Here is a 12653-nt window from a genome sequence, read left to right as displayed (position 1 = left end):
TTTGCATTCCTTTTTTTTAAAGTATTTAAAACTGTATTGCACAACAAACACATCATTTTATCTTTCTCAGCAGTAAAGAAAAAATCTAACTCCCATTCTACATTAAATGTTCTGTTTTCATCACCTAATTTTCTTCTCTTACTATTTGACATGATGGATAAAAAAACGAATATCAAATAATATCTTTAACAAAGTGTATACTTTCTAGAAATACAATAAAACCGTGTAACTGTTATAAGCACTCACTGTTAACTACAGTTTGCTGAAGATCGCAACAGGGAAGCGTTGAGAGATGCGAGTCAGAGAAGCCAAAGCAAGGTGTGACACTCAAATGGGAGATCTGAAACCGAGTTTTGTTTACTTCTTAGACAAGGTAGTTGGCGCTGCTAGCGCTTTTTAAACAGTTTTTTAAAAAATTAACATTGAGTGTCCAAGTCTGAAACGGATGGTCTGTGGGCCAGAGCCTCGCTCATGCGTGTTAGAGTCCGTTTCAGACTAGTATTCTGACGTCATGTTACAATATGACTGTCTTTGGCGGGATTTTTCGCGCAACTGTCATGGCGTTGATGTACAATAGTTGTTTGAAACGAACTCTACCATTTTTGTACTAGGTGGCAAAGGGCCGCACAAGAACCTCGCGGAGGCCGCAGATTCCCCACCTAGGGTCTAATATAAAGATTTCTTTAAAAATTAATAGATACACTTACTTACTATTATTTATTTCTTTGAATAATTTTAACAAAAAGTATCATCAATAAGTCTATGCATGCATGTTATTAAAAGAAATTAATCTAGAAATATAATTTGCATCAATAACAAATTCTATATTCTTTGAAACATTTCAATAAATCTGTAAATACACAATATCATTCTACATAACAAATTTGAATATATTTTATGAACAAATCTTAATTTTCATATTCATTCAATTATCTTTGGATTTCTTTAGAACAATATCATTAACGTTGTTATAAAGAAAAAAAAATGTTCTGACTCATCTACAATTTCTTTAGTCTAGAAAGTTACCTCAATACTGAAATTAATATTTCAGTTGTGTGTGTGTGAAGTCAACATTTATTTTAGTTAAACTAATTGAAAATCATTTAATTTGATGTCTCTAATTAAAGGTAATCAGATTTGTTTGTTCTGACTTTAGAATTTAATAAGGTCTTCATGTTTTTTTATATATTCGTATAATAAAAAGGTAGGAAGAAAATGGAATTCAAAAGTTTCATCAATCATAATGAGCAGTCTTATAGTAACAAAAATAAATTTAATATTTTATGGTATAATAATTTTTCAATGTCTGAAATATGATGTAATTATGCTTGTATTATAATCCTGTAAAACAAGTTAATTATCATTTAAACTTGCATGATTGGTAAAGAAATGTCATAGTAAAAAAATTTGCTTTGTAATGTTTTGCTAAAAATTTTATATTAATCATTGCATATTTTGTTCTATTAGAATTAGATTTAGTTATTACTATAACTTGTAGTATGTGCAAGTAAATGAAATTGTAATAATTTCAATTCACAGATATTATGTTATTTCTTCATTTAGAAACTTTTTCCAAGTTCAGAAAGACTACGGACATAATTTTTGCCTGTGAAGTTTTGTAATTATAGGAGCGTTAGATCTGGTTTATTACGTTTGGAACAAAAATCAAATTTGCAACATGGAAAATTATATATCTTTTATGCAACGAAAGATAGATAAAATACCATTTTTGTTCTACTTTTTTAACTCTTAAAAATTTCAGCAGCATTTGCCTGTTTTAATCCAGCATTTTTATGAGTTTTATTTTAAAAAAATGAACTATCCAAAGTTTTAAAAATGTATTTCACTAATAAACATATTTTGCATTTTTATTTTGAATTAATTGTTATTTATTTTAAAGGAAAGCTGACTTTACAACAATTTAAAAACTTATTACTTTGCCTGCTGTTTGATACTTATGTTGAGTAGATTTGACAATATCAGGAATAATCCAATTATGAAACGTATAGAATGATATTTATTGCAGGTAGTAAATTATTGCTTGGAATATAGAATATCATTTGTTGCTTTGTGCAGGTTTTATATATAATTTAATCTTAACGCTTTTGCTGTTGACATTGAATCTACATAATTTGTGCAACTTTTCTTTTTCATTTTTTTTCAAAACTGTTTACTCAAAATGAAAAAAATTTTTATTCTTGTGTATATCTTTATGAAATTATGAGATGCACCTATCTAAGGACATATTTAATTATAATAAATGATGATAAATAATTTCTTGGAAAAGTAAGGAACCAACAATAAAATATAATCTTTAAAATATTTATTACTAACTGGAAGTGTCAGAGAATCTGAAAAATGATGTATGCACATTACCAAAAACTTCTGAATGATGCAAGATCATGGAATTGGTAGCAAAAGTGCTATATTTATAAAAAAATTTCTTTGAATAATGTTATCGGTAATATTTTCTTTGGACATTTCTGTATGTTACTGGCAATTATGGTGACTTTTGAGTAATTTAATAGTAGTTTGAATCATATTTGATTATTTATATATAAATTTATATACAACCAATTTTCATACTCAATATAATATTTATGATATGAGAAGAAAACATGTTTTCTAATTACTTTAATATGTTGGAGTTTAGTTAAAAGTTTTTCATAATAGAAAATAATTTTAATATTTTTATGAAAATTTCAAGTAAATATTTGATAATAATACTGAATTTTTTAAAAATAGGTGTCTTTGTTTTGGGAAAAGGAAACCAAGGCATATTATATGAATATAGAGAAAAAGAATTTGGAGATCAAGCTAATATTACTGAAATATTATCTGCTGCTAAGGAAATTGCATAGATAATGGAAACTTTTTTGTTGCTGCTAATGTTTATTACAAAAATAAGGTGAAAGGTTGTAAATATATTAATGATACTCTTACAAAAAAAAAATTGTAAATTGACTCTTTTTATACTCTTGAAAATTAATGTGATACTGTTTATAGATCATATTTCAAATTTGTATGCAGAAATATCTGAAATAAATAATAAAATAAATTAACATTGTGTGATTTAAATTAGTTAATGTTTAATCTCTTCTTATTTTGCCTGATGTGCTGGACTAGAATTAAATTGTAATGTGTTAAATAAATATTTAAGAAATAACACTTAAAATTTGTCAAGTAAATGTAAGATTCACATTTATTTGTGACAGCAAATCTGTACAGCAGTGAAAGAAAGTGTGTGAATCATGTAAATATCTCGAATACTGTGAATAATGTGTTTGACGAAGGCACAAAACTGTTACTCAAAAATATACTCTAGTTTGCTTCATAAACAAATCTGTCAACAATATATTTCCTTAAAAGCACACTACAACAGAAACAATGCACAATCTGAATAACTTCTATAGGAGAATAAAATTAAGAGACAACCTGATTAAGTTCTAAACAGCGTAACAGTGTGATAAGAGCCAACCATAAAAAAATCTCATCTTCCATATCCCCACATCTAATTTCAATATACGTACCCATTTTAAACATCTTTTTTTTGGAACTAACATATATATATATATAATAATTGACTCGATTCCACAGATGAATATTGGGTAAGTTTGCTGATATCACATGAATCTCTGAATAAAAAAAATAATTCAACTAAAAAACAAAAATAAAATACTGATTTGTAAAATGTATCAAATATTTGATTTTTTTGTACCAAAAATAAAATTAAAAAAAAAAAAAGAAAACATCTTAGAGAGTGCCAAATATTTATTAGTTGATGCCTTTCGTTCCAATAAATCATTCATTTACACTGCATAGCAAAATATGTACATGGCTGGCAAGCAACAACCCATCACACACATACTAATGCAAAGACTGTGGGCAAAGCAACATCTACAGCTTATTTACAATGGCATACTTACATAAATTTTTTTTGGAGCAAAGCTCAAATTAGCACTCTGACTTCACATAATTGATATTTACAATGGGACTCATGGACAAAAAGATACAACATGAAGTAGTAAATCATAGCTGCTACCAATATACAAGTTTTGGCAATATAGTCTTTTCACAGTTGTGTCCAGCACCCATATTCTCTTCGTGTTTGAAGTATCAAAGGGCCCAAGAAATTTTCACAGCATTTTCTTCAGACTTTTTTTTTTTTTTTTTGTGTATGTTAGTTTTTACTTTTTTGAAATTGTGAAAATTTGTGCCTCTGCCGGTATGTCATCCCGTTTCTTTCAGAATTGGGAAGTGCCGACAAGTAATGTTAATTTATAAATTTACTCATTTTAAGGCCAAATCGGAATCTGACATTATATATATATATATAATAATCTCTATATCTGTATATGTATATATATATATGTATATGTATATGTATATATAGAATACAATTCTTTCTTGGTCCTCTAGGCCCAAAACTAATGACTTGACTCCCAAGGATGTTACCGCCTCATTACGGAATTTAAAGCTTGTGGTGTGAGACCGCTGTTTATATGATAACTGTATGTTGTATACATTGCATTCTGTGGCCGGACAGTTTCCTGATACTGAGCCTGAGGATGCATGTTTACGTTAACCATTCCCATCTGTACAGCTGCGGCAGGTAATTGGGCTTGGTTGATAAAGCCGGTGTTTGTGATGTATCCAGCTGTATTTAACATAGCTGCTCCAGGAGGAGCAGCCTGTTGTACTCTGTATCCCATCCCATTTAATGTCTGATAGCTGGCTGCAGCTACCAAATTTGGATTGAGAGCAACATTTGGATTACGCTGAACCTGCCTAGAATATCGATGGCTATATTTATTGTAATTATGAGGATGATTGGAAGATAGAGATACTTGTGGCTGTAAATGGGCGAGGGCTGGTGCAATGGCACGAGGAATCTGTGGTGGAGGAGTGATGTTAATTTGTGGAGAAGGTGGAGTGAGGTTTGGTGGTGGTGTCATGGTATTGCACGTGACAGAAGTAGGCACGATATCCATTATTCCATTAGTTAGTTGTTGTAATTTTGCTAAACTACAACTTGTACTGACTTGTGAAGATGGAGGGTTTGGAGTAGGAGTAGGAGTGGGAGTGTAAGTGTAACTAGGTGATTGTATGTGGAAAGTTGTCGGTACACTGGAAGTAACGGGACATGACGATCCGGCAGAACCTGGCAAATTAACTATGTGAGTTAGTCTTTGCATGGCACCTGTCATTGAAGCAGCAGAATGACTTGCCATTGCCAAATGCTGTGGAGTCTGTTGTAACTGCTGATGATGATGATGATGATGATGATCGTGAACTTGGGTAGCCGCAAACGTTGGACCTGCCGGTTGCGACTGAATCATTGTTGCCACAGGTACACCAACCATATATGATGCCGGAGCCATAGGAGTAGCAGGTGCTGGAGGGTTGTTACATTGTACAGCCATGTTCATGTAATTTCCTGTGGAACCAACTGTTGAACCTGGCCCAACAAACAAAGCATTAACAGCTGTGGCATTAACACTAACCATACTTGACTGAACCATGCTTGACTGAACTATACTGGAAGCTGTTACAGGAATACGACCTTGAGAAAGAACAGATGCTGTAATTGTGTGCTGTTTATGAATCGTACTACTAGCACAGCCTCCTATAATTGGAGCACTTGGAGTTCGAGCCTGAGCATGAGCCTGTGCGACAGCGGCTTGTGCCGCTACCACTGCAGCTGTCATCACAATGGGTTGCTGTGGAGTAGAACTAGATGAAATATTATTACAAAAGTTATTACTTTGTGTATTATTTTGTATTTGTGCACAGTCCATATATGGTTGTGGAGTTGGTGCATGCTGTAAAGGTTCAACAGAATTTTGAGCCATTTCATTGCTACTAATAGAAGTTGGAGATTCCAATCCTAGCTGTGCGGCATCAATTTCCACAGAATTAAATCCTCCATTTGAGATTACGCTGTTTGTAGAAGAATCAGGTGTATACACGCCCATATTAGCCATTTCTTGGGGAGTCGGTGTATGTTTAGATATCACAGTACCAGGTGTACAAGGAGATGAAACAGGAGGTTGTGGAATTTGATTTTCATCTGTGAGACTGTCCGTTCTATGAGTTATATTTCTTGTTGATATCAGCTCATGATCTATAGTTGTCTCATCTACAGTTTCTGCATTTTGATTTAATTCAGGAAGTCCTTCCTGATAATTAGAATCCATAGTATCCTGAATCACAATTGTAGAATCTTCTGGTACAGAATCAGCAACTGATGACATTAATGGATCATTATGATCCAAGATGCTTTCATTTCCTAAAGAATTCATTTTACATTGGTCTTGCTGCTGCATGCTTTGAATACTTTGGGGAGGATTTGAACATGGAGTCTGCGGAGTTACTGGTGTAGGTGGCATCTGCACAGAAGGTATTTCAAAATGTTCATTAATTATACTTGATTCGTGAGATTGTAAAATTTCATTCTGTTTTGGACTATCTTCCTTTGAACTTTTCACTTTGTCATTTAGTTCAGTAGGTGAAAATGATTCTTGATTAACTGAATTAAGAGAAATAAGGTCATTTTTGTTTTCAAAATTATTCAAGCTTGTCTGTTCTAAATCTTGATCATTATTGACTGATTCACTGACTGAAGTAACAATATTCATGTTGTGATCTGAATATTCTTCAGGTGTTTTGTGTACATCAAGTGGACTGACTTGATTAGAATGTGAAATATCATCTGTATTCATATGTTCATTAGGAATATCTGTTACCATTGAACTTTCATTTTCATTAATATTGCTGTTTTCAATTTCTGAGCTTGGCTCATTTTCTTTACAAGGACTATTTAATGTTTCTAAAGAAAGCTCTTCTTTCTGTATTTCAGTTTCATTACTTACTGGTTCATTTTCTACCAAAGCACTAACATCACAGGAAATAGTTTCTGCAGAAACTGTAGATTCTGTTGATTCTGGTAATGGTTCTTCTGATGGTATTTGTTCTTCCTGCTAAAAATAAAAATCAATTAATATATATTAAATTTCTTTTTGGTTAAGAATAAATCAATATTTTTGGCTTTTTCAGTTTTTAGACAACTGATTAATTAATTAATTGGATAACTGATATAGCTACCCAATTACAATGTAGTAAGTAGTATAAACTAATTATTTAAGAATATTTATAAATCCTTTAATCCTAACAGAATTTTAACTTAAATTTATTTTTACCATTAGTATCCCTTTAGAGTGTAAAATAAAGACCAGAGTATGGTTTATATTCATACCCTGTAAGTTAATATTTGGTTTTAACATACAGGATATGAACTTTTTAAAATTACAGTAGAACCTCGATTATCCGGACCTCTATTATCCAGATTTTCGATTATCCGGATTGTTCAAAATAAACAAAAATTTTACGAATTTGATGATTTGCAATTGGCGAATTACGACACTGTTTACGTACGTGATGGAATGCATAACATTTTTTGTTTCAAAGTCTCACCCGGCAGTGGTCGTAAACTCTTAAATATATTTTGCGTCGTAATAAAAATATAACTTGACATGTGTATTTATAAATAATTTATATTCAAATTACATCATTTCTATAACCAAGGGCGGCGTAAGGCATGGGCGACGTGGGCCACTGCCTATGCCTCACGGTCCGAAGGGCCTTGCGCCTCGAAGGTTTATGCATTACTTAAAAGCCGAGAACGCGACGAAAAAATTTTACTTGTCATAAAACGATAAATAGTTTGTCAAATTTTTATTCATAAAAATGCAGTTCCAACTGCTTTTTATTTTATAAAATCCGTATTCTTGAACTGCCAGAGGACCTTTTAAACAATAGCTAGTCTGTTAGCGCTGGTCAGTAGTAGTCCAAATTCAATAAAACATTTGTTTCCTGAAAATTTGATCACAATTTAAATACAGTATTTATTTTTAATATTACTGATATGTCATCGAAAAGAAAACGTGTTGTATTATCATTAAAAGACAAATTAAAGTATTTGTTTCTATTATCCGGATTTTTCCTTATCTGGACTACCTTCATCCCCAATTAGTCCGGATAATCGAGGTTCTACTGTATATAGATTTCTGATTTAGAATCAGGTAATGTTTTTATGTACTTAGAGTGCATGCAAAAAGTAAAACATAGTAAATGATAACTAACTTCCTACTGTACTATTGTCTATTTTTATGTCCTACCCATCTTTGCATAAGATGTAAACAATATCTGCTGGTGTGCAAACTCCTTTGCATTTGACTTCTGAATGTTTTCTAAAACATTTATTCATAAGACAGTTTTAAACAGTTAATACATTAATAATAAACAGCAAAAATATGATAAAATAAAATTTAAATTTATTATCTCAAAAGTTAAGGTTTGCTTAAGTAAAAATTTGCAAACAAGCCAAAGGAGAAAATCAAGAAAAGGATAGATTCACTTGGACACATGTAGATTTCTCTACATTGTCTACATGTGGACATATAAACTGAAGAATTTGGAAGTAGCAGTAATAAAGTAAAATCTGTTTACAAGGAAAAACTTTAGAATGGAACAATTTTCTATGTTAATTTTTAATACAAGCTACTATTTAATTATATTTTAAAATAATAATTATAATTGATATAACTATCCCCTGTATAACATGGTAGTTAGGTTCTGAAAAAGTCCAGTGTTATGCGAATCCATGCGATACAAAACATAGCATTAAAAGTTCCAAAAATTAGCAAAAGTGTATTATTCTTTTTCATAATTAAGAGAAACATGTTTATTAAGAAATCAATAATTAACTTATGACAATCAGAGTATTGCATGTTGATATAAATGTTTTCTTCACTGCTAAACACCATTAAATGAGGATGTTTTCTATTCAGCAAAATATTGTCATCTGAACTTTCCTGTTGACCTTAATACCAGTATGAAATGTCGGTAACATCTTGATTTTTCTATACTTTTTCATAAAATGTGATATTTTAATTTGTTTGCACTTGCCTAAGAGATCTTTAAAAATTTAGTTTTTTTGTAGTAATTTTTAATTTAATCTATAAAAACGAAACAACAGTCTTCCGGGTTCATTTAGAGCATTATCACCAAAGATAGCAACACTTGGTTTATAGGAAGGCTAGGACAAGGAAAAAGAATAACTGTACAATCGGTTCTCACAAGCAAACTAGGCAAAAGGCACAAAACAACATTGGCAATTTAAATATTCTAAAATCCGTGGGTAAATATGAGACAACATGCATGCTTGCTTAAATAAAAAAGCTATTAAATGACAGTGTTTTGCACTTAAAAACTGTAACGCTTTGTATGGGAATGCCTCCAATTTTTGAATTGTGTTAGAGTGAAATTGTGTTGTATGAGGGATACCTGTACTATTATTTTTTATCATCATATATTTAAATTATTAAAGTAAAACACATTCTTATGAATTAATTTATACACCTCTATGTCCTTATTTTCTATTTGTTATATATTTTGTCTACGAGGACTTAGCCTATTAATAGGATGCACTGGTATTTTGGCTTTAGCAATCGAGGAAAATATTTTATTCAGGAAAAACAAACAATCTTTATTAATTTTTCTATTTCCTGCAATATGTCCTATTAATAGGCTAAGTCCTCCTAGACAAAATATATAACAAATAGAAAATAAGGACATAGAGACATATAAATTAATTGTAATAATTTTTAACAATATGTAGCCAAAATTCCGGTGGATTGGAAGATGCAAAAGACAGAAAATTGAAGAGGAAATAGAAAAATTAATAAAGATTGTTTGTTTTCCCTGAATAAAATATTTTCCTTGATTGCTAAAGCCAAAACACCAGTGCAATACATCCTATTAATAGGCTAAGTCCTTGTAGACAAAATATATAACATTCTTATGAAGTTTGATTTATATTAAACATTATGAGTAATTCTTATCTGAGTTTTTATTTCATCTTACAGGGGATCCTCATTTAATGTGGCTAACTAGGACCAAAAAGTTACCCCTTTAAGTGAATCTATGTACAGCAGTGATCATAAATTCATAGAAAATCATATGAAAAATGTTTAATTGGGACTTCAGTAAAGAAAAACTAAATGAAAAGTATGAAAGAAATCTTTATTATCCCTATTTACACATGTAAAATATTTATTATTAACATACTTGAATATCAGAAATTATTTATAACTGAATTTTAGAAGGGCCTAGTTGTGTTTCACCATTTTCACTGACTGCTGAGTTTTGATATACAAAAAATGAATCTAAAGTTAGCTGTTTTCTGCAAATTTATTTTTTCATTTAATATTGTTTTATAACAAAATAAGTTTTTCATCCTGTGCTCAAATTTTTCTGCTCATTCATAAACTGGGTCATTTTTAAGAAAATAATTGATGATTTTGTCACACTTCACAAATGTGTCATATAAACCATNCAGCGCACCAAATAGCGGGCGTGTTTTCTGATAAATTATTTTTCTGCGAAAAATTTGTTGAACTTTGGAGACATCATTAATAGAAATAATTTTTATGGCCGTTGAATAAGAAATGTTTTTTTCACAAGAAATGTATAAAATTACAGTACTGTATTAGATTTACAGTACCTAATTTATATACTGTACAGATGATAGTAAACTCAACTTACCCGTCTAAACTCTCCATAGCATATAAGTAGTTCGGCTGCTCGTCCACTATTGGTCCAGATTCGACCAATCCTGTTGTGACACGAGTCGGCGATGACGTTTTACCGCATTTTACGAGTCTCTTTTAGCATCTTTATATGAATACGGTTGCAATTTTTTCACCGCAATATATGAACCCGCGTTATAGGGGGGTCGACTGTATATAAATAAACAAAAAATCAATGTAAATTAATTGTGCAATGTGACACTAAGAGATTCTCAAGAATTTAAATGAATAATTGCCAGCCAACAATGTTGAATGAATCATTTATATTGCTTCTTAATAAATAGGAACAGCATATCAACACAAAATTAGTTTTATCATTATTCCATGTTGAAATATAATCCTCAAGTACTGTCATTAAAACTCAGTTCCATCTTTCTAGATTATACATAAATGATAAGATTGATCAAATATTTATTTATTATTATTTATTATATTTATATTATTGTTTAGGGTTTATTCCATTCTATTGTGGCAACATGAGTTTCTTCAAGTGTCTATCACATAAATAGGTGCCAGTTTTGCAAAGGATTACCTTGGAATCATCACCTGGGTTACATATTTATCATAATTGCATCATTTAGAATACCTATCATTCTGATACTGAATTGGTCAAACTGGTCATTCCTTATAGATGTTTACATTCCATTATGAAGTAAACTTTTTTGTGTTTTGATTTGTGATTCATATTTCTCTGGTAAAGAGTCAAAACTCTCAATATCTTATAAATTTAGATATTATGATCTCAAGAATTCTTAGTGCTTTGATCTATTTAAAATCTGATTTCTTAAAAATATTCTGGACTGATTTTATAGCAATTTTCTCTTAGCAGAGTTGTATTTGTATTATCCTACTTAATTTAATTGTTTAGAATTAGCATTTTTACTTTAAAATATCTATAATAATATTAAAATAAATTTTTTCTAAACCTTTTGTCTGTAATTTTGAATGAAAATGTTATGGCTATGTAAGGACACCGATATCTTAAAGCTTACATGTCTTTTTTAAATATTTATTATTTTTTTATTCCTTATATTCTACATTCAGTTTTCTTGATAAATTACTGATTTCTTAGTATCAATTTCCAAGAGGAAATTAGACATTCAAATGTCAAAAGTCGGAATTATGTAGCAATGATGTTTTAAAGTTTGATGTATAAATTGAACAAAAACTGCTTTCGGTACTAATATGCAATATAAATATATATGTATTTGTATGTTTTAGCATAAATTTAATTTTTTTTGGTGAAAATTATTTCATCGTTCTTCTTAATCTTGTACCGGTATTATCATCAAAAAATACTTACAAATATAACAAAAGAAGAATTAAATTTATTTGCATTTAATGAAATTTTAGCATAAGATCATGTATATGTTAATGTTTTATTTCTAATTCTTTTAATACCAAACCTTTAAATCTTATTATATTTATAATTTACATATTTTTAGTTACTACTATGGTATAGTTTACAGTACAATTCATTCTCATCACTAATGGATGTTGTCAATTGCTATATAAATAAATGCATTTTAACAAGTGATACAAAATTTTTTGAATGATAAATTTCAGAGATGATCATCTTACATGAATTTCTTCATTCATATAACTTTTCATAATAATTAAATTCTAAGAAATAATAATAATTTCTTATTTTTAATCTTTTACTCTACACTTTTAAGCATTTCTAATTCTTGTGTTTTAGATTTGTCAAGATTTTAATATTATTTTGTAGTTTGAATTTAAATATTTAATTTTCTAAAATATAAAAATAATCAATTAAATAGAATAAACAATGTCTTTGTATTTTATTGAATATTATTTATTAGCATCGTCCTGGCCATTTTTGAATTTTGGTTTATATCCAATTTGAAGCCATTTTTTTCTTTTTTAATCAAAGTATTTATTAATTTTTAATTTCTTTGAATAATTTTAACAAAAAAAAAAAAAAAAATGCCAATAAATCTGTAAATACACAATATCATTCGTCAAGATTTTAATATTATTTTG

At 29.7% G+C, this 12653-nt stretch overlaps 2 protein-coding genes across 5 annotated transcripts in view; one reads left to right on the top strand and one right to left on the bottom strand.

Moving 5' to 3' along the window:
- Positions 1-3062, top strand: part of LOC111622189 (redox-regulatory protein FAM213A-like) — a 36151-nt gene extending 33089 nt beyond the window's left edge. For all 3 annotated transcript variants that reach the window (XM_023364537.1, XM_023364536.1, XM_023364538.1), the window contains one exon: positions 2746-3062. In XM_023364537.1, coding sequence (XP_023220305.1) covers positions 2746-2861 — 116 coding nt within the window. In that variant the 3' untranslated portion in view covers positions 2862-3062. The remainder of the gene's footprint in view (positions 1-2745) is intronic.
- A 691-nt stretch (positions 3063-3753) lies between these two features.
- The window catches only part of LOC111622188 (histone acetyltransferase KAT6A-like), a 39985-nt gene continuing 31085 nt past the window's right edge, over positions 3754-12653 (bottom strand). The window contains exon 5 of one of the 2 annotated variants that reach the window (XM_023364534.1): positions 3754-6980. In XM_023364534.1, the coding sequence (XP_023220302.1) occupies positions 4452-6980 (2529 nt within the window). In that variant the 3' untranslated portion in view covers positions 3754-4451. The remainder of the gene's footprint in view (positions 6981-12653) is intronic. The other variant, XM_023364535.1, reaches the window with a different exon arrangement.

Source organism: Centruroides sculpturatus, unplaced genomic scaffold, assembly GCF_000671375.1.
Source record: "Centruroides sculpturatus isolate CEXI.00-Female unplaced genomic scaffold, Cexi_2.0 scaffold311, whole genome shotgun sequence".
Lineage (NCBI taxonomy): Eukaryota > Metazoa > Arthropoda > Arachnida > Scorpiones > Buthidae > Centruroides > Centruroides sculpturatus.
This window is presented reverse-complemented; position numbering and strand designations above follow the sequence as displayed.